Consider the following 28000-nt stretch of genomic DNA (forward strand, 5'->3'; position numbering starts at 1 on the left):
ATTGAATGCTGTTGACCCTCACTGAATTTGGCTGTGCTGTGGCTGCCAGAGTGTTTATCGTCGCACCCAGATAGTGCCGTATGTGGGCGGGTTGCAGGTGGGACTTTGGGTAATTCAGTGAAAATCCCAGATCGTGAAGAAAGTGAATGGTGTGGACACGGTCAAAAGCACAGAGGCACTTTGTTTCACCTGAACTGCAGCGGTAATTTCTGGACTTCACTCCACTACTCGCCGCACCCGCTCCGCGGGTGCCGCTTCGCCTCGCTAGGCACTGGGGCATTTGCTGACGGACTGAGAGCAGGGCAACGGGTGAGTGGGGACAGCGGGGCTGCGAGCGTGCAGGGGACTCCAGTACCCAGGAGTCCCTGCAAGACCATCTTCGACCTTCCGGTCCGCTCTCCCTGCTGCCCCGCCCCCCGCCCCTCTGTGGTCTTAAAAAGCTCCCTTCACCTCTTCTCCTGTGGGACACGGTCAAAAGCACAGAGGCACTTTGTTTCACCTGAACTGCAGCGGTATTTTCTGGACTTCACTCCACTACTCGCCGCACCCGCTCCGCGGGTGCCGCTTCGCCTCGCTAGGCACTGGGGCATTTGCTGACGGACTGAGAGCAGGGCAACGGGTGAGTGGGGACAGCGGGGCTGCGAGCGTGCAGGGGACTCCAGTACCCAGGAGTCCCTGCAAGACCATCTTCGACCTTCCGGTCCGCTCTCCCTGCTGCCCCGCCCCCCGCCCTTCACGCCCTCCTATATATTGTTACACCACTCCCGCAGCGCGGAACGCAGCCCGGGGCAAAGACCGGGCTAAGAGCGGGCCGTTTGAGGCCGTTCGAGTACGGCAGAGTCCGGCCTAGGCCCACTCCCCCTGGACGTCTAGAAGACCACCCAAAATGCCATTAAGATCAGGGAAGGAACGTACTGTTCAAATCAATACATCTAATGGCGTCGTTTCTGGTCCCTTGGACGCTTTTATCACACGGGCCACTGGTATTTTAGAAAAGGAAATTGCCATGGTTGAGAAAAGGCTGTCAATAGACCTGATTAGTGGAAAACGATCCTCACTGGGGGCTTTAGCTACATCTATCTCCCCGGCACCCTCTGTACCCCATGCTGCCTTCAATTGTGTCCATACCACCTCTACGGACGCAATAGTCCATGTAGAAAATATTGGGGGTAGCCCGACCACAAGGGACAAAATAACGGAAGAAAGGATTAGTATTAACGATTCCAAAGATAGGCAGGAGATTGGGATGGAGGATAATGACTCCGTGATTAGTGAGGAGCAGGATCTTAGCCAGTTATCCGGAACTCCTCTCCTTAATCAATCCAATATCTCTAATCCTGTTGAAAAGGCTAATCCACCTATATCCAACTCTGCCCCCAATACTAAAAAGAGAAAACGGGATTCTAGGATGTCAGGGGAAAGAAATCTGAAACCCAATGAAGCAAATACAGTTCAAGGGGAATGGTGCCAGGGGTCCGAGCCTCAACCAAACCTGCTAAAACCCTTGGTGTCTAACAATATGCTATGCCCCTCACTTTTGGCTTTGGGTTCCTCAACTACATGTCCCATGTGCCTCAATAGTGATGAGGTTTTGCTGGCAAAAATGGAGGCCATGTTTAAAACACTACTTTTACCAGTCCTGGAGCGGACTAGGCTCATGACCTCTAAGATCGATAGCATGGAGGGTCTGATTCAATCAAACCATACAATGTTACAAGCATTGTGTGGCTCAAATAATAAGGGTACTGTTAATACACTAGCACCAAGTATGGCACCCAGTAAGGTTACCAGTAAGAATATGGAAAACGGCAAAAATTTCCCCAATAAAACGACAGGAATGAATAACACCATAGCTAAAGGGGGTCAAAAAACCAATACTTCTTTTACCACCTCTTCTAAATCAGGAGCTAGCTCTCAGACTCAGGTACTAAAGCCCCAAACGAAAACAGAGGCTAAACAAAATATGGTTGGGCATCAACATATGGGCCCTCTAACACAACCTAATTTAAATCGTCCTTCCCCAAGTACTTCAAGAACTCATAATACTGCTTCCACCAGTCGCAGGGAGGGGGGTGTAAAAGGCCAAACATTCCCAGTGTTGATCTTCCACCCGAAGCGGCCTTACACACTATCGTCTTGACAGGCGTAGCACCATTAAAACCAGGATCAAGGGAATCTTATGGTGACCTTCGTAATAAAGTCACCTTTTGGCTGAATAAAAATCGCCCGCTACCCCCCTCCACTCCTACGGAGATATTGTATGTGAGGAGAGTAGATTGGGTGGGGCCTGAGGCAAAAGATTTAGAAGGAGACTGTATCCTTATATCGTTCAAAGACTCATGGGTGGTAGATGCTATTAAACGAGTACCCAGATTTGCAAGGCAGGGGGATGTACAAACATTAGATTTATCCTACTTTTACCCGCGCAGGCATATACCCTTTAAATCCTATCCTCCGTTTCGTAAAGGTCCTGCTGCGAGACATCCCATGGTATTGACCCCGATTGACTGCCAGCGCCCCTTTCTCTTTAATCATTTTGGCCCCCTTTCTGGCTTGGAAGCTATAGATTGACTTAACGATCCCATTAGTGAGTCTTCGACTGGTAGTGTGATAGTCCAAGTGCCCAGTGATTATAACATGGTATGCCCAATCCAATTAACCAATCTAGTTGACGGGGAAGGAGGCCGAACATGTCTGCCAAACAGCCCTAGACCACACGTAGTTGCCCAGGGGTCCCTGATCGAGGAGAAAATCATTGCCCCGGTAGACTGTGTTAAGCATCTAGTGGTTAATGATGATATAGGGGCTGCTCATGGATCTGTACGGCCCCTACACTCTCTGCTGCCAGGCAACTTGAACGACCATCTGAAAATTTTGTCCTGGAACATAGCGGGTATTAAGGCACGCCTTGCGTCTGCAGATTGGTCAAATTTTATGGACAATTACGATATTATCCTGTTGCAGGAAACATGGGCAACGGAACCTGTCCATAAGCTGGGCTATTTCAACTTTTTCAAACCCGCAACCAAAGGAGGTAAAGGGCGGGCCGCAGGCGGCTTGCTAATCTGGGTGAAACAATCTCTGGGCTTCTACCCAACGGAGTTCCCGGTGGAGAATCAGGATCTGTTATCCATTATATTAAACAAAGGGAACAAGCAAGTTATGAACATTATTAACATCTATGCTAGAGGCCTTCCTGGCGGTCGAAGCCCACCCCTGTTGAACCTTGTTGATCACATGATAACGAAAATGGACGGAGGTATCACTACCATCCTTGCTGGCGATCTAAATTGTACTATAGAACCCGTGCTAGATATGGGAGATACATGGACTATGGCAGATGACTCTGTATGGGGTATTCCAGACTTACAAGTGGAGAAGATGGCTAAAGCTACAGAGGCTGCAGTGTCCTGGATGGCCTTTTGTTTACAAAATGGGTTCCGGGCATGTAATGGCCGCTCTGCCTCTGATGTGAAGGGAAATTGCACTTTTGATAATGGCCAGAGGCAAAGCCGCATTGACTATATTTTACTGGACATGGAGCATTGGGCTCTGCTAATTGACATGGCAGTTTTAGAGCGCCCGGAAAGTGATCACAACCCACTGTCCCTATCGTTGAAGACACCGGATTTAAATAGACAGGAGGAACCATCTGCAACCTATACAGGGGACGTCCAACTTACCAATGATAGGAGGAGACTGAAGTGGTCACGGGTTATGGAAGATGAGTGTTTACTAAATAATATCAATGATGTAGTGGGAAATGCACTTAATGAAATGTTGCAAATAGATATGTCGGGGGTGGACACTGGAGCTGTAAATAGTGTGATGGGTGTTCATATTAAGTGTTTTGGCAGGTTAAAAACAATGCTATCCAAACCATGTGGGAAGGCTGCTACTAAAACTAATCCTTTGCCCCAAAAATGGTACAACAAGGACTGTAGAGAGGCACATACAGCTCTCATCTCTGCCATTAAATCTCGGGACATGGTTAAAGTGAGAGCTGCTAGACTCCATTACAAAAAAACCCTTAGTAAAGCCAAACGGGAGTGGGAGGATGAGTTCTGGTCAGATCTTTTAGAGGCATCATCCTCTAATAACCAGAAAAGGTTTTGGGATCTGGTTAAATGGGGTAAAAACATTGACTCTTCTACCCCGGGAAATAATGTGCCACTTGAGGATTGGGTAACATTTTACTCGGCCCAATTTAGAGCTGGGGACGATGAGACTACAAATCCCTTAGGCAATCCACTCATGCAGACCCCAGAAAGCGGAAAACTCACCTTTACGGTTGCTGAGGTTGAGCTGGCATTGGCACTTACTCTCCGAGGTAAAGCCCCCGGTATGGACCTAATCCCGGCTGATCTTTTTAAATCTAATCCCACCTTGTGGCTCCCGTATATCACTAGAATAGCTAATACTTTGGAACTTGGAGCTACAGTCCCGAAATCTTGGAAAGGGGCAGAAATAGTTCCAGTCTATAAAAAGGGTGATAAATCCATTCCAGCAAACTACCGCCCTATCAGCTTAATCGATTCGATTCAAAAGATAGTGGCGCGCATGGTTTTGGGAAGGGTCCAGGGTTGGATAGAAATGGAGAATATTCTGTCCCCCATGCAGGTGGGCTTCAGATCGGGAATGAGCACCATAGATCAGGTTTTTAGATTCTGCCTGATCTATTGGAAGGAGGTTTGGTTAGGTGGTGGTAACATCTATGCTGCATTCATCGATCTGAAGTCCGCCTTTGATCTGGTGCCCAGGGACAGGTTATGGGGTGTGCTGGGAACCTTGGGATGCCCTCCCGAATTATTGGACCTTATTATAAAACTCCATGAGGACAACTTTGCGAGGGTGAGGTGGGGGGGTCAGGGACAAGTCACAGAAACATTCCCGGTAACCCGAGGTGTCCGCCAGGGGTGTGTCCTGGCCCCTACCCTGTTCCTCCTTTTTATCGATCAAGTTGTTAAATTCTTCTTGGATACCCCCACTGATGCCCCAATGCTGGCAGGGATGAGGTTTCCGTTACTCATCTTCGCAGATGACACTCTAATCCTCTCAAAAACACGCAGCGGACTACAGCGGGCTTTGGACCGCTTTGAGGAGTTCTGTGCCATCAACAACTTGGTAGTCAACGTGGGGAAAACAAAATTTATGGTCTTCACAAAAAACCACTCAGTCCGGAGTTCAGTGAAGATGAATGGAGTATACCTTGAACAGGTTGATACCATGACCTATCTAGGGGTCACCCTTGATAGCCGCCTAAGATGGAAGGATCAGATCAATATGCAACAACTTAAACTTGCTAGGCTGACTGGTTGTCTCGTTAAAGAGCAGAAGGAATCAATCACTAAACGGGTCCTGCCGGCCCTTAAGATCTATGATGTTAAAATCTCTACAGCCATCTTATATGGCGCAGATCTATGGGGTCATATGGACTTGTCTAATCTGTACAAAACTCAATGTAGATTCATTCGAAACCTAGTGGGCCTTCCACAGTCTACACCCTTGCTCCCCCTCTGCCTGGATCTTGGTTCCCCCCCTATTAATGAAATGGCAAGATTTAGGTTAGTGGCATTGTGGAGACGAATATGGACATCCCCAGACCTATTCCTTTTTGCAAAAGAATTGTCGGAAGTTAGGTCTATCAGGGGTTCAGGGAAAATACCATGGCTCACTGCTGTAAAAACAATTCTGAAAGACATGGGCTTGGAACATCTCTGGTCATCCCCACAATCTAATTCCTTCCCACCCAAAGATGAATTCAAATCTCTATATTGGGCCACCATCCGCCTAAAAAGAGTGCTGTTGTCCAACAAAAATGACCTCACAGGCAGGATTTTAACATTCAAAATTGACCTACTGAGAGAGCCATACTGTGATGTCATATCCCGACCGCTAGATAAGAAATTGTACCATCAGTTTAGAGTGGGCGCTTTGCCATTAAACATCTTTCTGAACAAACGGTCCACAGGGATATCACCTTATTGTACTTGCTGCTCAGGTCATATTGAATCAGAAGGCCACTTCCTTTTTGCCTGTCCTAGGTACGGAGCACCTCGAAAAAAATGGCTAAAACCCTTGTTCCAAAACTTACCATTCAAAACAGCGATGGAAGCCATACAGGTGCTCAGGGCCAACACTTCAGAGCTCTTTGTGGTAGCTTTGGCAAAGTACTTGGGCTGGGCTTGGCTCCTTAGGCTAAAAAATCGTACGCCTTAGCGCCAAGTACAAAGGTTGTTCTGCAATTTGCCATAATCTGTTTAGTTTGAGCATGAAATTGTTAAACCACCCTACGACTATGTCTCATTATCTGCATTCATTGTTCGCAATCTAGAACTGTAATCCTAACCTTTTAATGCAATGTTTTTCTTTATTTTCTTTAATTCTATATAAAATATTCAGGTCTCTTTATTTCATCAATTGAAATCTAATTCCGTTTTTATTCACCTGTTAAGAAATGTTCTTTTGTTTGTACACCTATGTATTTCTGTGAGTGTCTAAATAATTTCTATATGTATTATTTTCTTTGGATATTTTAAATGAACCAGTTATATTCTTTTGTATTTTAATATGTCTTTTATGATTGCTAATAATCGAAATAAAGACTTTAAAACCTGAACCTGAATGGTGTGGGACACGTGGGCGGCACACTGCTGGGCTGACTTTGCCTGGATGAGCCAGTCGTCCAGATATGGGTAGACGTGAATGTTTCATCTCCTTATGTGCGCCGCCACCGTCGCCAGGCACTTCGTAAACACCCTGGGTGCAGTGGTGACCCCGAAAGGCAAAACCTTGAACTGGTAATGTTGGTTTTGGATGGTGAACCGGAGATATTTTTTGTGTGACGGGTGCAGCAGAATGTGAAAATAGGCATCCTTTAGATCTTAAGTTGCGAGAAGCAACGGTAGTACTTGCTGCAGGGTCAGCATGTGAAAGTGCTCCGATAGAATGTACTGATTGAGGGGTCCGAGGTCCAGTATGGGTCTGAGGGACCCGTCCTTTTTTGGTATGAAGAAGTACAGTGAGTAAACTCCTGTGCCTCTTTCTTCCACAGGCACGAGCTTGATTGCCCCTTTTTGCAGCATGATGAGGACCTCCTGCTGCAATAAGTGCAAACGCTCGGCGGACATAGGACGGTGTCTTGGGGGTATGTTGGGTGGAGTGGATGTTAACTCCAGACAATAACCGTACTGTATAAGCTGTGTGACCCACCTGTCTGTGGTGATAGATTTCCAGACTGGCAGGAACTGTTGAAGTCTACCCCCGACCGGTGTTGCGTGGTCGGGGGCAGTGACAAGGTGTCACTGTTTGTTAGTGGCAGAGGATCTGGAGTTGTTGTTTCCACGACCCCTGCCTTCGGCACGGTTTCCACGATATCCACCTCGACTTTGTTTGGTGTATGTGGTCTGCGTGTTGCCTTTATAGTACTGTGTGGTTTGGGAGAGCCAGCCTCTGGAAACACCTCTAGTGCTTGAGCGACGAAAAGAACCACCCCTGAACTGCTGGGACTGCAGGGCCCCCATGGACTTCGCAGTTTCAGTGTCCTTTTTGATCTTCTCCAAGGTGGTGTCCACCGCTGGGCCAAACAGATGATCAGGGTTTACTGTCTGATTAAGAATGGTGGTCTGTATCTCTGGCTTAAATCCCGAGATTCTGAGCCAGGCATGTCGTCTCAGCATGACACTAGTGTTGATAGCTCTGGCCGCGGTGTCAGCCGCGTCCAGTGCACATTTAATAGAAGCATTGGGTATTAGCTTCCCCTCTTGGATGAGCATCTCAGCTGCCTCTTTGTATTCGTCTGGCAGGTGCTGCAACAGGGTCTCCAGTGTGTCAGTGTGCCCTGTCATACCTTGCTAGAAGTGCTTGTGTATTTGAAATGCGCCAGATATTGGCCGCTTGAGCTGCCACCCTTTTCTCTGATGCCTCAAACACCTTAGATTCCTTATCTGGGGGAGAAGCATCACCCGTTGTTTGTGAATTAGCCCTCTTCCGGGCATTAGAAACAACAAGAGAGTCCAAAGGCAACTGTCCCTTGATGTAAGTAGGGTCAGTAGGTGCTGGTTTATACTTCTTCTCAATTCTAGGGTTTACCACCCTGGCTCTGGTAGGCTCCTTAAAGATTTCCCCTGCATGTTTCAAGACACCCTTCAACATAGTCAGAGTCTTGACAGTTCTCTCCGAGACGGAAAAGGTGTCAAAAAGAAAGTCCACTTCAATGGGGTCAGCATGGAGCTGGACGTCATGATTTTTAGCCGCCCTTTAAATGAGGGCATTAAACGCCGCTGAATCCTCTCGGCGACGTTTTTACAGCATAGAGTTGAGTGTCTGGGGTAGAGTGAGGATCACCTGGGTCAGCACCAGCTGCCCAGGGTTCATTGGTATCATCTGGGTCAGTGAAGACAGGATAGCTGTACTCATCATCATCATCACCGTCTCCAGCGTCCACATCAGAGTAAGTGGATGAGACATCATGGCCATGTGGAGAAAGTGGTTCCACGAGAACAGGAGTTGAAGTGGAATCCTTTTTTTTCTTTAAAGGAATTTTATAGGACTCCATTGGCTGTTCTGGGGCAATTTTCAGTTTATGAAGGGAAAGTCTGCCTGTTTCGGCATCGATAAAATGTTCTTGCTGTTCTTCCAACCAAGATTGTCGATGCTTTAAGGCCGGGACCACTGTCGTTGACTTCGGCACCGAGGGCACCTTCTCGGGCACGCTGGCAACCATCCTAGGGGCGAAAGCCTTCGGCGCCACTTTTGGCGGCAACGTGAAGTGAATGGGTGTCAACGCTTTTTGAGGTTTATCTACAGGCTTCGAAGGTGGAGGATCTTTTGGCCCAACAGTCGAGGCCTTCTCCTTGATGCGCTTTAGGGAGTCCAGCACCTGCTTGGAGAAAGCAGCGGACGGCCGCGCCGAGTCGACGGAATGCTTCGAGGCACCACTAGACGTGGACTCGTGGGTTGTGCCGCTCTAGGCCTTGTCTTGTTGAAGCAGAGTCTCGAGAACTTTCGGATCACAGAGTCCTTTGTTGGTGTCGACCGTCTTCGGCGCCGATTTACTCGGCTCGACTGCCTTGACCTTTGTCTTCGGCGTGGCAGACTTCGTATCGACGCCCTTGACCTGTGTCTTCGGATCGACAACACCCTTTTGATTAGTCGGTGCCGAGAGGTCCGAGGCCTTCGATCAGACCAAAGCAATGCGCACTTTCGGTTTCGAGGGGGAGCACCAGTGCTTTCTCTTGCGTCGAGACCGTTGTTTTCACTTTCGGTTTCGATTTTGCAGGGTGCGGCTCAATAGCAATGTCCGTAGCCGAGCCCGAAGGCGGGGCCGTAGAACCCATTGGAAGATCTTGGGTAAGGCCTAGTGGCGATCCCTCGACCTGAGCCTTTTGAAGCGTTTCGGCCCCAATGTCAGTCTGAGTTAGCTCTTCGCTCGAGCTATCTTCCATGGCCCCAAAGGCCCCATCGTCGTCTCCTACCTCGTCGACTTCTTCCGCTTTGAGCATTTCAGCATCCGCGTCGTAGTTGTAGTTGTAGTCGACCTCCGACAGGTTCTCACCAACCTCCCGGTCAGCTCCCTCATCATCCCCGGCATCGAAAATGTCCACAGGCGCCGGTGCAGTCTGCTGGGCCTCCTGGCGCGCAGCGCGTCGATGCTTAAGCTTTTTCTTGGATCGAAAAAACGGGAACAAGCCATGCAACTGGCTTCATCGTGATCCGGCGACAGACACTTGTTGCACACCGGGTGGACGTCGATGTGGGGATACTTGGAGTTACACACGGGACATCACTTGAACGGGCTCCGTTCCATGATGATCAGTCGATAGGGTCTGTGGCGTCGACTGGGCCTTCCGCATCGAAAGCACGCGGTTTTATGGAATCCGGCTCGGAACCGAGCTGGAAGAATCAGGCACCGAACGCAAGACTATACCGACAAGAAAAACCAAAGGCCTTTTGGCCTTAAGAAAGTTTATATCGATTCCGACTAGAGTGAACCAATATACATCCGAACCCAATAGCGGAAAAAAACAATCTGAGGATGGAGTCGATGCCCATGCGCACTGCAGTCCAGGGGAGGAGCCACCTATCTCGTGATACTTCGAAGACTCTTCCAGGACAACAATGTGCGATCAAACGGACCCAACACTAGGCGGCGATCTATGCACAGATATGAATTCAGCAGCCGACATGCCTCGAACATCTAGTTTCCAAACGCCGAAGTCTGGCTTCTCTATTGCCACCCCTTTTATTAAAAGTCACTGTGTCTAACACATAATATTTAAAATGTTTGAGGTTACTCTGATGTTGTTCCTTAAAGTGCCTAGCCACTGGGTGACTGGGGTCTTTATTTACAATAGCACGTGTGTGTTGCAAAATTATTTTATGCACTGGTCGTTTAGTACTACCTCAGGGCTCAAAAATTCCACTCGACTGCTCGCATAGTCGAGCTAAATTTAACAAGGTCGAGCTGTTTTTAGGTCCTACCCGCCCTTCTGGCGAGTAGGAAAACAAACCAACTTTTGTCCTCTGCCTATGAAAATGGAGCAAATGTGTTAAGATACCAAGCTTTAAAGGCATTTTTATTACTCACAAAGTACCCCAGTATTAATCTAGTTGGTTCCATCGGGGTGGCACCCGTTGTTCCATTTGACTTGGATTTGTATTGTAATAAGTCCTGCCTTGCTCTAGATCTAGATATTGCTGCTTCAATTGTACGGTTTTTGTACCCATGTTGTAAAAATCTATTCTTACATTGTTCTTGCTTTTCCCTCATATCATGTTCCTCACAGCAAATTCTCTTAATTCTCAACATCTCCCCATAGGGGATGTTGTTAATTAAGTGAGGGGGTGGGCACTTGTCGCGCGCAATACCGAATTGCCCGCAGTAGGTTTTCAGAACAGGGTTGTTGCCAGACCTTTGTGGGCGATATATACCTTGGTATCTAAAAATGTGATAGTCTCACGGCTGATGTCACATGTAAGCTTTAAATTGAGGTTGTTTGTGTTAATCTCTGAAACAAAATCCTGTGCACTCTGAATTGGCCCCTTCCAAACAACAAAGAAGTCATTGATGAATCATAACCATGCTACTATGTTGCTGGAGAATAAGTGGGCATACTGTTTCATGAAGACCAGCTCCTCCCACCGTGTGTGTGTGTGTGTGTATGTGTATGTATATATATATATATATATATATATATATATATATATATATATATATATATATATATATATATATATATATATATATATATATATATATATACTCCAGTATTCTCAGTTCAAATACAAAAAGACTCGGACACCAAGATTGTATTTCAGAAGATTAGTGTATTAAATTCAACAGCAATGCGTTTCGACCGCAAGGGTCTTCTTCACAAGCCTTGTGAAGACCCTTGCGCCGAAACGTGTTGACATTGAATATCAATACACCAATCTTCCGAAATAAGACCTTGGTGTGCGAGTCATTCCCTATTAGAACTCGGAATACGGGAGTTTCTTCCACAAACAATCGGAAGCTTTCTTCGCATACATATACATACACAAATATAGATACACATACATGCATGTATATATGCAAACACGAGATATATATATATATATATATATATATATACATACACATACATATATACACACACACACACAGTTCCACTGCTTATATGATAAGGATGAGCAATTTTGGCTGCATAGTATGAGCAAACATTCAATAGAACACAATAATTCTTCAGTATCAAAATGGAGAAATGGACATGTCAAGACTGTCATGTTATGATGCTCAATATTTTCCTTTTTGTTTGTCTCTATTTTTGCAGAAAATGTGTGCAAAGCGAAATTAATCTACAATGTGATACAAACTGCAGGTTCATGAAGAATTTTAGACAAATGCAAAAGGTCTTCATTCAATACAGACCATGACAGATGAAACAAGCATTGCAAATGCAATAGGTCTCGCCTTTGATTAAGTTAATCCCATTTGCTTTGCTAATGGGATTCTATAGCAAAGCAAATGGCTTTAACTTAATGACATGCGAGACCTATTGCACTTTTAATGCTTGTTTTGAAAAATATTTTCCCACGCGCACGGCTCCCTCCTCCCATCCTGGTAGATGCCAGCTGCCAATGCTACAGAGTCATGATGACCCTTCTACGATGCTCTAATGGTCAGATAATGTACCATTCTGTCTCCTAAGAGCGATTAAAAAGGGTGTCATACAGTGCCAAGAGACTTTCACCAGGCTAGTGTGTGCTTTATAGCTGCAGTGAAGCAGTTGGTGTCAAAGCATTTTACACTAGGCTACGTGGATTACAAAAATTATGAAGAGCCCTAATGAAGTCTGGGAATTGGAGACTGAGAAAAAAGAACATGCATCTGGGGCCGATTGCAGGACGATTTTTCTTGAGGTACATATCTTTGCGAGTTGAGCTTATGAACCAATAAAAGAAGAGTTACAATCTGTTGCAAACATAGCTGCTTGCACTTTGACTGTTTAACACGGAGGTGTCATTCTATACAAAATGAAGGTGGAAAGTATGGAAGAAACAGTTAAAAGGGCAGGAGTATACCACTTCATGTAATTTAGGAGTATATTGAGATCTGGGCTTTTAGAAGGTTGCAATGACTCTGCTCAGGATACCAACTTTGATTGGTCTTATTTGTTAACTTGGTATTGTGGGGGGTGGGAGTAGCTCAGCAGTAGACACTATCTCCGCCTTTAATGGATCGCACAGCTACTGTTTTTTGCCATCTGATATAAGTATATTTATCATAATACCTGCCTGGTGCATGCTCCCAACTAAATACGTGGATTGACCCCCATTTTCGGTCTAGAAACGTGCACACAGGACAATTCGACATACAGCGAAAATCAACACATCTCTAACTACTCCATCTAACAAGAAATATTAGCCAGAATAGTTCTAATGCATCTAACAGAGCAAGAAAAAAAAGTCCCCTTTAAGCAACCCACCATAAATATTCAACACAACATTTAACCAGCACTCTGAACTGCCACCTAAGACAGCACAGATATTCCACGTGGGCTTGTATTATGCCGCACCAATGTTTTTTTAGCAATAGTATGCAGCATAGCCGATGCTGTGCAGCATGGCAAAAGGGAAACAAATGCAGTGACAGTCATGAGAAAACAAGGCAAAGGGAGAAGCACGTAGGTGAGAGATGCTCACAGACAAAGGAATACAGAGAGTGGGGCAGAAATGTACATGGGCAAGAAAGAGGAACACAGAGCTCTGGCAGAGAATCAAAAGGGAAGGTAGTGTTTGAAAAGCACATGGTCAAGAGAAGCACATAGATGAGAGAGCAACAGTAGCACAGGAGTGGGAAGAGAAACACAGGCAAGAGAAATAAAACGCACAGCAAGTGGCAGAGAAACTTATGGGCGAGAGACTATTACGGAGAGCTGGGTCCAAAAAGCACACAAGATCTGTGGGTGGTTGAGAAGCACAAGGGTGAGAGAGCAACACAAGCAATGGTGAGGGAAAAGAGGAACACAGACGAGAGAAAGCAACACAGATAGAAGGGTTGGTAGAAATGCACATGGTCGAGAAAAACTTAGTTAGGTGCAGAATATCACATCAAAGAAAAGCACATCAAAGTAGAAGAGGACAGAGGCAAGCAAGAATGACAAGTGCAAGTTGGGGGGAAAAGCACACAGACGAAAGAGAAATGTGGAGCATGCAGGGTAGCACACAAGCGAGAGGGGATTACGGAACACAGAGAAGAAGCACACTATCAAGGCAACTTGAAAACGCATGTACTCTCATTGAGTGCTTTAACTACAAAAATCCAATGGCTCTAGATTAGTCGGGTCAAATCGCCAAAATATTGGGTTGGCACTGTTCTGGGCTTTAAATATTTCCCTGTCGGCACCAGTGCTTAATTTGTAAAATATGAAGTCCAGGTGCTCAAATTTTTCTCGGAGGCCACACCCACTTCCCCCAGCTCCACCCACTCCCTTCATTGGTACCACCCACGTACTATATTGGCTCCACCCACATCTTCATCCACATCTTCATCTGGCACTAGCCTTCCTCAAGTAAGATTTTGATAGGAGGTTCATCCGCCCGCAAACATTTTGAAAAAGATTAAATCAAAAGTGCATTTAAAGCACAATTTTGGAACAAATTGGCTAAAATTACAAAGCCATCACTGAAGTCATATGATTGTGAAAAATCCAATCACACAAAGAACAAGCATAGCAAATTAGCCTTGCCCTTTCCGGCAGGGGGGTGTGGTATGTATGCAGTGGAGCTATTTTAATACCATGGTTGCAAACATATTACTAAAGATGCTGTGCACATTTTCCATTGAAATTGCCCAAAACTCCCACTGGCATGCAGATTTACTAATGAAACTATGTACCAATCAAACGATAATAAGTAGAAATTGGGCTTCTGAAATTATTTACAATTTGCACATCACCAAGTAAGGTGTCTGAATTAAATTTGATCCTATTAAATCAGAATTACAAAATAACGTGCTTCACTTCTTTAAAGGCTGATACACTTGGAAATATTTTTGCAGTTCCTTGACTTTTACTGATAGTTCGTTTTACAAAAACCACTAACTTGAGAGGTACAGAAATAAAAGTAAATACCACTCTCCGTTTAAAAATGTTAAACATTTATCAGATGACATAGCCTGCCATTTGACCCGTTTGCACCCACAGCAAACCTCACAAGATGAAAAGAATAAAGTAAAGGCATTTTCTTTTCCATTCCCCTTTTGACTCTACCATGATTATTTTAGGAGTGATGAAACAGCACCCACACCCCTATTTCAAGCACCTGTGGCCCAGGCTAGGAAGCATTGAAATGGCCCACATTAAGGTCTGACAATGCAAACTTAGCAGTTCACTCGCCACCACCAGTCCGCTCTACCTGAGCCACCCTATATCCTCGTGGCTCGAAGACCCTGGAGAAAGCCTCACACAGTCTTGGTCCAAAACTCGAAGTCACAGAACAGAAGCACCCAGGGAGCCCTGTGCACGTGTGCAAGTCGAGGGGCAGTCAGCGAGGGGTTACATATCCTAAGTGAGGGGCTCCTGCATACTGGGGAGTCCAGGCACGAATTTGCATATTATTTAAAGCTTATGCTATGTGCCACACAGAGAATATGCATTAAATAATAGGTAAATACGTGTCAAGTTGATAGCGAGGCATGAAAGGCAGGGCAGTATAATATTTAATTCTTATGCATGCACCATAAGCATTACTTAACCGCTTCGCCGCGGCGGCTTTTCCCGCTGTGCGCGGCAATTTCAAAATTACCGCGTTACGTGACGAGCTGGCCTTGTCATCCGCGCAGGACAGGTAAGCGCGATGACGAGCCCAGCTCGTCAATAGCCCCGAAGGGGATAATATGGAAATGCGTGCAAGGGCCACAGTGGCAAGGCAGAGCAACCACCACCTGCGCAGTTAAATATGTAGTGCTTTCGCTCTACCAGATTGAATGACGGCCTTGGGGGTGGGGTGATGTTTATTTCAAAAAGAGAAAAAAAGCAGTGCAGGCTTCAACACTTCTGAAAAGTGCGCATGCTGAGCCGGCCAGAAGGGACTGGAGAAGGCGAGGCTGGCAGCATCACAGGCTTGGTGCAGACTGCACAGGGGCCTTATGATTTCTTAGTGTGGGAATTTTTTGCTAAAAATAAAAATAGGCCTCCACTTACCGAGAGCTGAGTGCCCCCCGCCCCTCCTAAGTCCTGGTGAAAAATACACCCATTAACTCACTCAGAGATCTGACCACCCGATCAACAAGCAAGCGGCTCGATAAATTTGCCCGCCCCAACCGGGAAACGGCCAGTACAACGAAGCCTTTACAACGAAATCGTTAACCACGCATGCAGTACAACGCATGCGTGGTTAACACGAAAGCCTTTACCACGCATACCTGTACTACGAGGTTTGTAGTAAAGGTATATGTGGTAAAGGTAAAAAAATAAAAAGGGGGGGGGGGGGGTTGGGGGGGTCTCCCCCCCAAAAAAGAAACTCACCTGGAGTCACGTCGGGTATCAGCGTCGTTTAAGAGAAAACGGAAAATAAACTTCCGCTTTCTCTTAACGACTATGACGTCACCACGCTAGTAATTGTGGTAAATGTTATGCGTGGTGAACGAATTCCGTTGTAACGCATGCGTGGTAAAGGCATGCGTTGCAACGGAATTCGTTGTAACGTCATATATTCGCCCCAACCCCCTCATTCAAAGCACTACCCTTCCCCTGCAACTGGTGTTTGGGAAGGCGGGGGGGGGGGGGGGGGGGGGGGGGGGGAGGGGGGCTTTGCCAGGAACGCCCTAAACACAGGGTAAAGAGCCTAATGGACATGATAGGCAGCACCTTTCGAACTACACAAAGCAGTATAGACCACTTAATGCGTGAAATGGAGCGACTTTCTATTATCTGCCAAAAGCCTCTGTTGGGATTTTAGTAATGGATAAACTCTCTGTGGTGGCAATGGGCAATCAGGGTAAGAATCAGCGCGCGCCACGCTGCCTGCTGCACAGCAACTACAACATCCGGCATGCTGGCATTTCACAACTTAACCTGGGCCAGGCGGGCGGCTGGCCTTGGCTGAACAGAAGCATGCAGGGACTAGGGAGATCGAGGCCAGAACAACTCCCTGCGCCAGCTTTGACCCGATAAAGCCTCTAAGGACTAAGTCACTATTAAACAGTCAGTAAACTGTTTGGGAGGGGAGGAGCGCAGGAAACTGCGAAGGTCAAAGGCAGGGCCCGGGAAAGGCCTTTAACACCAGCCAGCCGGCCCGGCGTGCCCTATTGTGATAATAAAGTGTACCGGACCGGACTACGGCGCCGGTGGCCGCTAGTGGGCCACACCAGGCCAGCCCAGGCAGGGTGCTGTGCATAAATTGAATGCTGAGGAAACTTGGGGCAGGGAGGGCCATCTTTAAAAACGTAACCCCGTGGCCCTATTGTGATATATTACTTACAGTTCCTTACACTCATCGGGGTCGGCCAGGGCTGCCTGCGGGGCACTTTCTTAATTGATAGGTCGCCTGGTGGTGATTGTGCTGCCTGCCCACGACTAGATCGGACTGGCTCTAACATGTGAGGTGCAGGGCCGTAGCAAGCGGAAACAAATCTGCGTGCAGCGCGCACAACCAAATCCGACCCAATCATTGTCTGACTCCCGCCCAGTACTGCTCCCGAGTCCCGCCCACCACCAGCAACACAACAGTCTGAACTAAAGTCCGCGCCCGCCATGATGACGCCAAGAGTCAGGTGAGTATCATTATTATGATTAATGATACATGTAGTGAGCAATTACTTTGCTCCAGCTGATCGGCTCCAGGCTCGCATTCACACTGACTGGCTTCACTGAACTGAACCACACTGGGACTCAGGAGACCCAGAACCACTCTGAGCCGATTGCGAGTCACTGAGCAGTCGGTATTAATTAAAATAAGTCGTGCAGATTGGTGTAGACCCGGCCCTGAAAAGTAAGTGCCGGTGCTAAGCACCGGAAAGCACCGGCACAAATTAAGCACTGGTCGGCACAGACCTATTAATTGTAATCACGTAAATGGAAACAAGGTATCTAGCATTCTACGACAACCCACTTAGTCTTAGTGAACCTACAAACACTTTACTCCCTTGACAGCTTCTGTCATGACAGCTTCTGCCACAACCCCCTTTAGTTCGCAAGACATTACTGCTCCCTCAACGTCACCGCTGCCAACTCCGGCTGATTCACCGCCTGTGCCGAGGATTCCGACATTTTTAGTTTGCAAGCGGTAAAGATCCGGCAAACTTCTACCGAGCCTGGTATAGGTGCAGTTACTCGGGCTAGGCAGGGTAAAAGAGTGGCTGGCTCCTGCAGTACTTTGCGATGGAAATTAGAACGTGGAGCCAACCGAAAGGCGGCGTCATAGGCTCTTGCTAACCACAGTGGGTTGTAACCAAATGTGACATTGTCAACATGGATTCTCGTCAGTTATTTGCAGTATTTCGATGTGCGTATACATTCTTGTTAAGGGCGCAGCAAGCCTCGGAGCTAACAGGCCGAACGATGGAGGCGGAGCTATGCTTAGAGTCAATACAAGACAAGCACCCACCATTCCCGCCGTTTCTTTTTGCATCGGGCTTTCACTCAAGCGCGATGCAAAAATAGTTTTTGGCCCACTATGACACTCTAAATAGAGACCAGCCTTTTGCCAAAACACCCCTAACTGCCTGACGGGATCCGACTTTACGGAACACAAATCACCCGACCGTTTTCGGTTTATTTTGGCTTGGTCTGTAGGACGCAGCTCGAGCCCAACAGCACAGAGCGACGCGTAAATAAACAACGACTTTTTGACTCTGCAGCGCTTTCTGCTGGCTGCACACGGATTACTGTTTGAGCCTCACGTGGCTCACTGCAGAATCCAATAACATCGTTATTGATAAACGCTTTGAAGGATGAGGCCTGATTTAGATTACCTCTTTTCTCAGGAGCAGAATGGATGGTCAGCAAACAAGCGCAGTTCCGCAAAGGCAGCCGCATGTTTATTTTCCCATCGCCCTTTCACTATGTGAAAGCACGATGGGAAAATAAACACGTGGCTGACTTTGCCAAAGCCGAATGTGGAAAAAAAAGTGCATACCGACTAATGAAGCAGTGTGTGCTGCTGCCGGTAAAAGATCAAATCCCAGTGGGCGGGGCCAAAAGGAGACAAGGCGGCAACAAGGAGGGACTAAAAAACCTCCTTTACAATCTGAAGCCAGCGTTTTGCATGCGCGATGACGTGAACCAATTAAAAAGTTGGGTGGGGCTTCAACTCTTGTGTGACGAGAGCAGCGTATGCGCGCTGCTTTCGCCAGACGAGACCTACAAATGCACAGAAATCAACTGACCAGATTGCTAGAGCACTGAACACTTTTTAGGTCTGGGGTTTCCACAACACAGCTGTCAAACAGATCTATGTACAAACAAAGGGCTTTGTATTCACCGTTCACCCACTGGCTTTATTTAACAAGATCATTTCAAGCATTGGCTTCAGACTTTGTCAATAACATCTTGGCTCAACCCAGTTGTGCATTCATCTCTCATCTATTGTTTTATTGTGTATATCTTCCTGCGTCCACTTCCGTGCTTGCATTGAACAGCAGGAGTCACTACTTTAGAGTGAGACACACAAGGGGGCCAGCAGGAGCAGGCTGTGTGACTATTTAATGTTTTTCTCCTGCATGCTTTAGCGAATGAAATCCGCCCCTACTGGATGTGCGGATGCTTGTTTTCAACCAAGTTAAATTTAACATCTTTTAAAATTCTTCACTAATGAAAACTAGTATGTGGCAAGAACCACTGGTAAATATGGTCTATGCCTACCGTATCTCATAGTAGGATATGTACAATTGCCTAAATATCGTGTTAAGAATGGGGCAAAAAAAGTTCAATTTTAAATCCACTACACTGAGTATTTATATGCTTCAAGAGTAGCTTTAAAACTTTTTACCTCAGCCCATTTCCCATCTCCAACACTTTGACTCACTACGCAGAGAGGATCCGACTTCGAGCCAATATCTTTGTCCATCAAATTGTCACATGATATCGACAACTGCACTTTGGTCACACACTGAGCCATCTGAAAAAAAAATTAAAAATAAGATTAACAAACCTCAAAGTCACCATCCACAAATGCAAAATAGTAGAGAGAAAAAGCGGATTGTGAGTGGGTAGCGTTTATAAAGATCTTTCAGAAATTGCAGGTTAACTGGATGGATTCAAAGTAATATTTCGGCCCCCCCCCCCCATAAGTAGCCAATCATACTGTAAACAGCGTAAAGTGCAGTGGCGTAAAGTGGAGTTTGTAAATCAAATGAAAGGTACAGTACAATTATATCAAAACAAAATGTTATATCTCCAAAAAATGAATTTTTAAATGCAAATTTTAATTTTGTGGCTGTATATATAAATAGGGTATTTGTAAAGTTATATATAACATACTTCTATATTGTGCTATAGTATGCAGTGTTCAGTTCACTGTATGCTACGATATATGGTGCTTATAACTGTTGATGTGATGGGTTGATAGCTGTGTGTAACAGCCATGTAGTTATATTTTTTGCGTTGTTCCCAAACCAGGTGTTGCATTTTGTTTAAATTTAGCAGTATTACATGTTATGATGTGTAGATTTTGTTTTTGACTAGTGAAGGTAACTAATTATAATTTTTGTATCTTAATGTATTCGAAGTACACCTTCCTCATGTTGTGTTACGCCTTCCAATGTAGGAAAGTATATGGTTTGGTATTATTGCCCTAACTATTACCACTTTATCTAGGTGGTAATAGGTAGAGCAAAATAGTTACAACTTTCTATATATATTTTTTTCGGGGGGGGGGGGGGGGGTAAGGGGGCGTGTCCTAGCAATATGGCCGTCAGGACAGTCTCCCACGGCTCCCCGCCAGCCTGCCCTATACATCCCGATTTAGCCCAAATGCTGGTGCCCACGGCCCAATCTTACCGTGGAATTCTTGGCCGGAACACCTGAGGCTTCCATCGGCATCGAAAATTGCGGCGCCTGTGGGCGGAGACCCGCGACCTGGGCCCTCCCGGTGGCCGCCCGACGAGCCCGCTACCTGAGGCCAGTGCTGCGGGCTACCCGCGATCAGCGGTCGGAGGCAGCCTGAGGCCGCAGCCGTTTCCTGGGCCGCGGCGTACATCACCCTTCCGCTCCCCTGGCCTTAGAGGACTTGCCGTGGTGGGGGTGTGGCCCGGAGCCCTGGGACCGGCGACTGCCGGCCGCGCAGAGGAGCTACGGCGGAAGCAGGGCCTAGCGCTACCGGGCCTGGAGCGTGTGGCCTGGCCTGTGTGCGCTGGGGCTGTTGGGGCCCTACCAGTCATTGGGGTCCTCCTCGCGGCCCCTGCCTGCTGTGCATGTGAAGCGGGACGTTCCAGTGGCCTACCCTGGCGGCCGGTTGAGTGGAGTGACGTGGGGTGACGGAGGTCCGCGACCCCGTCCCACCGGGGCCCAGCAGTGAGCCACAGGAGCGGAGGAGCGGAGAGGCGGGGGGACCCACCACTGGTCCAAGGCCTTCTGTGGTGGGGTCCGTTCTGTGGCTTGGACGTGGCTCAGGGCCCATTTTCCCCAGGGGGCCACAGTGAGATTCCTGGCCAGGAGGGGGGCCTAGAAGTTGTGAGGCATTCTGGCTGGCTCTTTGGTGCTGATTCCGCCCCCCCCCCCCCACACACACGCTTGAGTCGAGGGGTGAGGGGCGTTGGTCGCTTCAGGCCGGGCCCCCGCATAGCTATCGTTGGCCCTGGAGGATGTTATATAATTCCCTGAGGGGCGTTTTGCTGCCTGGTGGGGGACGACAGAGCGGTCCCAAGAGAGGACATTGCTTGCTGGGCTACGCGTGCCCGCCACGTCACCACAGCCGGCGGGAGGACGAACTGTGTGCTCCGAAGGACTGCTCCATGCCGAGCGCAGTTTTCCTGGGGTGCTTGCCTGTGAGACGGGGCCCTTCCGCTGTGACTACCGGCTGGAGATTGCGGAGGAGGTGAGGGGGGACACGGACTTCTGTGGGATTCTAGCAGGACACGCACTGGGAGACTGCCGGGGGATCGCTGTGGACCGGAGCTCGCTTACTGGCACGGGCTGGCTGGGACACTTAAACGTGGTTCGCAGTGCCTTGGACAATGCGCAAGGACAGGATGGCCCGTGCTTCACAGCGTAATACCATCACTCAATATACTACGCCGCGGCTCCCTTCCCAGCGCATTACACGTCAGACTAGCCCGGGCGAGGGGGATAATGCAACAGTGGGTTCTGGCGAGCCGTCCAGGGCCAAGCTGCTCAAGGCCATACAGGGCTCCCACACTGCTTTGGAACCTGCAGATAGAGACGGTTTCAATTGATGTGAACCTACTGAGGGCGGATCTTCGTAACGTTAACGTCACGGACAAAGTTAATGCGGCGGAAGGGAACATAGTCCAACTGCAGGAGGAGGTTGCATCCCTTAAACGGTGACGCTGCTCACCGCCTCGACGGGGGAGCTGGAGCGCAGGGCTGAGGATGCTGAGGGGAGGGCACGCCTCAGCAACATTAGAGTCCTGGGCATTCCTGAACGAGCGGAGATGGGGAATGCGGAGCGCTTTCTGGAACACTGGATCTGCACCACGCTTTGTCCTACCTGACTCTCTGATGTCTTAGTAATCGAACGAGCTCATAGGTCCCTGGTTCCCCCGCCGCGTCCTGGTGCTCCGCCGCGAGCCCTCATCGCGAAGATCTTGAACTACCAAGATAGGAACTGCATCCTCAAGGTGGCGAGGGAAACAGTGGACCTCTCCTATGAGAATTCAAGGGTGTAAGTGTACCCGGACTACACCCGCCAGGTTCAGGAACAAAGCAAATCATACTTAGCAGTCAAGCAGAAGCTTCGAGACATGAACCTGCAATATATGTTACTGTATCCTGCAAGACTCAAGGTCCTCTCCCAAGGAAGGGCACACTTCTTCGATGGGCCTGCAGAAGTGTGGGAGAGTCTTGAGATTAGAGGGGACGCACTCCCGCCGGAGGAACGGGGTCGATCCATAGTACGTGGGGGGCGCGGCCTGTGAGGAAAGGATGGTCCCAGCGCAGGCACTCACCAGAAGTCGATGGCAGTGCGGAGAGCCGGAGAGTCACTGTGGGAGACGACGGAGCCCTTCACTTGGAGCCCACGGAGGCCACGGACCTTCCGGGGGCATGGCCGGATCACCCACAGGACGATGTGTTGGTGCTGGACACCCTGCCGCCACCGCTGGACGCTGTCCCGCCCACTGTCGACACGATCCTGGAGACACGTGGAGAATCATTACCTGCCGTAGAGACTCAGTCCTGAAGGAGTATCATTGCTTAAGGGCTGGGCCCCTTGGACGCATTATTGTAAAGGGTGTTAGGAGTCATGACGGGACCCGGGTGGCTGTGTGGGTGGGGGGCTCTTCCGGAGGGGGGGGGGGGTCTTTGGTGGCCGCATGACTAACATTTAAGAGTCAGAGGTACACATGATTTACTGAAGGGCTGAAAGTGCTGGGGACTGATAGGGGGAGGGGGGGGGGGGGTCTTCCGTTTCTTGTTGGGGTGGTTGGAACGTTTGAGTACATGGGGTCGCTATGTACGTCCTGGCACCAGCAGGGGAAGGGCATCTTAGCTGGTTTGGTTGTTGCAGGAAGATTGCTCGCGGGTGGGGGGGGCGGGGGGGGGGGGGGGGGGGGTACGTGGGGAGTGTTAGGGGGGGTTATGTTTTCGGCATCAGTTGTGTTGCAGGTCGGGCACGGGTGGGAGGGTCGCGGGAGGTAGAGCAGGGGCCCCAGGTGGGCCAGGTGGCAGGCCATGGGATATAAGTTCTTAAGTTGGAATGTGAGGGGGCTGGGAACATGCGTTAAAAGACAGAGTCCTTTCCTACCTCCGTAGGCACGCGGTCTCCATTGCGTGTCTGCAGGAGACCCATCTAGATGACGAGGGGGCCCGTAAACTGGGGAAAAAGTGGCGGGTCAGTTATTTCATTCGTCCTTTTCCACGTATGCTAGAGGGGTACTCATATGGGTGGCAACCAGGGTCCCATTCGCCATTCAGTACATGGAGGCGGACGTATCTGGTAGATACCTGCTCCTGCGGGTGAAACTCTATGGGTGGGATATTACTATTTTGAACTCCTATGCACCCAATGTAGATGACCCCGAGTACTTTCGGACCCTGCAGGAGGTCCGTGTAGCGGACCTGGAAACCCCTCTGTTTTGATTGGGGGACTTTAATTGTGTCCTGGATCCTGACTTAGATCGCTTCCCACCTCGCGCGGGCACGAGGCCGCGAATGAGGTGCTGCTGAACTTAGGGTTTACTGATGTTTGGCGTTAACGTCACCCTACCCAAAAACTGTACACTTGTTTTGCACCCACACATAAAACACATAGCCGGTTGGACAGGGTTCTGGTAGCAAACAGACACTTCCGTCTCATTGACGATCACTCATCAGGCTCGCTTCTTGCCAGACCATTCCCCAGTGGCATGCGCGTTGACTTGTGAGGGTCAGCCCTGCCGCCCTCGGAGCTGGAGGATGCCGAGAGACCTCTTAAAGGATCCGGTGGGGAGGGACCATGTGCAAACTGCACTTACCAATTATTTAGACCTGAACTGGGAGGAGGCTTCTATCCCCTACTCCACTCTGTGGGATGCCTTGAAGGCAGTGGTGCAGGGTGAGTGTATGGCCCTGACATTTGAGGTCCGGAGGCAGCTTCTTCATGACATGCAGAAGGCGGAGGACAATCTCTTGCATCGGCAAACCTTATCGGACCCAGATGACGCACAACAGGAGGCGGAACGGGTAGCCCGAGCTGCTGTCCATGACATCTTAGACAGGCTAGATAAGTACACACTGGGCCAATACAGGCAGAGGCTCCATAGGGAAGGCCACAAGTCAGGCCATATGTTGGCCTGGATCCTTAGACCGGAGTCTCCTCCCGACAGAATAGTCGCACTGCAGGGACCTGCCGGGCGAATGGTGCTCTCTGAGGTGGGCATTCTTCGGCTCCTCCGGTCCCACCCGAGTGCGGTGTATACTGCGGACCCCGCGATCACCGAGGACACGTATGTACCGTACCTCCAGGGCTTGACCCTTCAGATCCTCTTGGGAGATGCACAGGAGGACTTGGACGCGGCCTTAACGTTAGGAGAGGTAAAGGCCGCTATAGCCGGCCTCCCTAGGGCCAAATCACCTGGGAGTGATTGTTTCCCCCCAGAATTCTATCGGGCATTTGGGGACACTGTCGCCCGTCTCCTGTTGCAGGTGTATGGTGAGGCCTTTGAGAGTGGCGCTCTACCGCCTAGTATGAACCAGGGAGAAATTAGCTTGATTCCGAAGCCTGGAGGGGATAAGTATGATCCGGCTTCTTATCGCCCTATTACAATGATTAACACAGACGCGAAGATTCTGACCAAACTCTTGGCGGCCCGGTTGGCGCCGCATATGGTCCACTTGATACACCCAAACCAGTGTGGGTTTATTCCGAGACTTAACACCACCATGAATCTGCGCCGGTTGATCCACATTCTCCACAAGGTCCGAGATAGGGAGGAGCACTTGGTTATAGTGTCAATTGATATAGCAAAGGCGTTTGACACCGTTGATTAGAGATAACTACTGGAGGTCCTGCGTGTGGTGGGGTTGGTCCCCAATTTTTGCAGTTGGGTCAGTTTGTTGTATACGGCTCCATGTGCCAGAGTGTGGCTGGGAGTGGGACGTTCGGAGGAGTGGCGCTTGAGTCAGGGGACGCGACAGGGGTGCCCCCTTTCGCCGCTCCTCTTCGCGCTGGCGATAGAACCTTTGGCAGTTTGTATTCGGTCAGAGATGGCGCGTTGGGGTATTCAGGTTGGGGACACCTGTAATGTGGTGTCCTTATACGCGGACGACGCCCTCTTCTATTTAACGGCCCGCGAGACTCGTTGCCTATTTTATTGCAGCACCTTGACCGGTTCGGGGAGGCCTCGGGCTGAGGATTAACCGAGGGAAGTCCTTGATCTTTCCTCTGGCGGGATACAGGGGGGGGGGGGGGTGGCACCACTGATGGACCTGCCGGACCTGGGGTTGAGTTGGGAGGGGGAGGCGTTCCGGTACCTCGGGGTACAGGTGGCCTCGACCGATGCACAGGTCTTGGCCCGAAACGTTGATGGGATGCTTGAGTCTTTACGGAGCTCGGTGACCTTCTGGAACACCTTACCGCTCTCCCTTATGGGGCGGTTGGCGGTCACGAAGATGGTCATGCTCCCTAGGACGCTTTATGTTCTTCAGAATTTGCTGTGTCCTATTCCCCCACAAATATTTCGCAACCTCGACTCGTTGCTCACGTCTCAGCTTTGGGCGGGTCACCGTAGTAGGGTCGCTCTACGTACTGTGGTCCGGAGCTGGGAGGAAGGTGGCTTGGAAGCTCAGAGGTTTGACCTGTATTATTATGCGACTAAACTGCTGCCGGCAGCCCAGTGGTTTGCGGAAACGGACAATTGGGAGATGCAGCTCTTGGCCAGTAGGGTCGATGAGCGGGCGTTACAGACCGCACTGATGAAGGGGGGGGCAGATGTGTCCCTGCCGTATGTAGTCCGACACACGGCCAGCATCTGGCAGAGGTTTGTAGAGAGGGTATTGCGACGGGCACCCTTTCACAGGGAGTTGCCGGTCTGGATCTTGGCACCCTTGGTCGCCATGGAGGAGCACATGTCCTTTAGGGATTGGCGGGCGGGAGGCTGCGCAACCCTGGCTGATCTCTACCCGGGTAACTCTTTCTTGTCCTTTGAGCAGGCTGTGGATGCTTACAGGTTGGGGGTTGGGGGGGGACAACACTTACACTACCGTGGCCTTCAGGAAGTAGAGAAGGCGGCATGGCCCCAGTTTCCCGAGATGCCCCCGACTTCACATACCCTGAACGTCATCCTCTCCTGCTGTAGGGGGCGTAGATTGATTACCTTGCTTTATTCCGCCATGCGTCAGGATTCGGTCCTGCCGGACCAGCCCTCATGGGGTGGATCTGGGCACGCCCCTGGAGCAGGGACAGCGCAAGCGCATAGGGAGCCTCGCACATAAAGTATCATGCAATGCACGGTTCAAGCTCACACACTTTAATTTTATGCATCGCACATATATGACCCCGGTATCATTACAAAGTATTTCCGGCGGCGGGGTTCTTCCATCTGGCCTGGGACTGCGCCTTGGTTAAGAGCTTCTGGATGGACGTGGTGGTACACATATCTGCCGCCACCGGCCTTAAGATAGAACTGCTACTGCTACACTGTCTCTTGGCACTGGTTCCTAAGCCTAAAAAGAGGAATCTCCCATATAAGTTACTACAACTTATGTTGGTCCTGGCGCGACGTAGGGTTGCCATTACTTGGATGGGGAGGCGGGCCCCGGAGATCTCCGCATGGCTCAGGGATGTCCGTGAGTAGTCTCTGGCGGAGGAAACCCATAAGCAGGGCGCGCGTAGGATGTGAAGCTGCAGGAAGACCTGTTAGCCTGGAGGATCATGTGAAGTGCCGGACTGGCCCTAAGTGACTCGGAGGGTACTAGTGAGGAACTGTTTACGCCGGAGGGTTCGGGGACTGATGGGGTGGGGGAGGGGGTAGGGGTGTGATGGACTTGCATGCTTTTTTTCGCTGGTTGCATCAGTTTCCTTATGTTCATATGCTTCATCTGATTTATTGTGTTGCTTTCTTTTCCCATGACAAAGGCTTCCCTGCTGATCCCTGTACACATATGTGCCGTATTGAGGTCATCAACCTGTATGCAATAGTTCATTGATGCCAATTGTGGGGGGGTATATTATTATACTTGTTGTACAACTCAAAAATAAAGTTTTAAAATAAAATATCTATTTTTTTAACAATGTTTAGCGCAACAGTACTGAGGTACCCTCCCCGCAACCCATTAAAAAGTGTCTTTCCAATTTTTTATTTGGCACCGCGTTACTCCCACGAAACTCCACATTTTTTTATTCAACAAATATATAAACTTATAAATGATTATCCCTACCTATTAACACTTGACTAAAGTGGTGATAGGTAGGTACGGGAAAAATAGCAATCCTAAAACGTACCTACATCGAATAGCGTAACCCAGAACACAGGGAAACTCCAGGCGAAAACAAGATGGCTGCCATTAACATTTGTGAAGGCAGTCACTAGCCAATCAACTAATGACATGTCATCGCTATTTACCTAGGAACATTCGTCTGACGGGTACAAAGTTATTAAGGGATGGTCACTATAATATTCGCTGGAAAAAAAAAACAAAGGTTACAGGGACGTTATAGTTTGGCTCAGATTTCACTCGTACAAAAGCAGAGAACTTCAGCAATTCTAGATATCTGAGCTAACTATAGCTTACACCTCCTCAATTCACTGCCTATGACAATTACATGCCTCATGAAATGTTCTAGAACATCATTGATGACATCTAGTGAGTGTATTCTTTAAGAGTTTATGATTGTTAAACATATATACTAAGCTACTACA

General features: G+C 48.8%; 1 protein-coding gene across 16 annotated transcripts in view; it reads right to left on the minus strand.

The window, feature by feature from the left end:
• Nucleotides 1–28000, minus strand: part of CPNE1 (copine 1) — a 662572-nt gene that overhangs the window by 350655 nt on the left and 283917 nt on the right. For 15 of the 16 annotated variants that reach the window (XM_086932333.1, XM_086932339.1, XM_086932337.1 and 12 more), the window contains one exon: nt 19474–19602. In XM_086932333.1, the coding sequence (XP_086788459.1) occupies nt 19474–19602 (129 nt within the window). Of the gene's footprint in view, nt 1–19473; nt 19603–27703; nt 27762–28000 lie in introns of all 16 variants that reach the window. The other variant, XM_086932338.1, reaches the window with a different exon arrangement.

Source organism: Lissotriton vulgaris, chromosome 7 (assembly GCF_964263255.1).
Source record: "Lissotriton vulgaris chromosome 7, aLisVul1.2, whole genome shotgun sequence".
Taxonomy (NCBI): Eukaryota; Metazoa; Chordata; class Amphibia; order Caudata; family Salamandridae; genus Lissotriton; species Lissotriton vulgaris.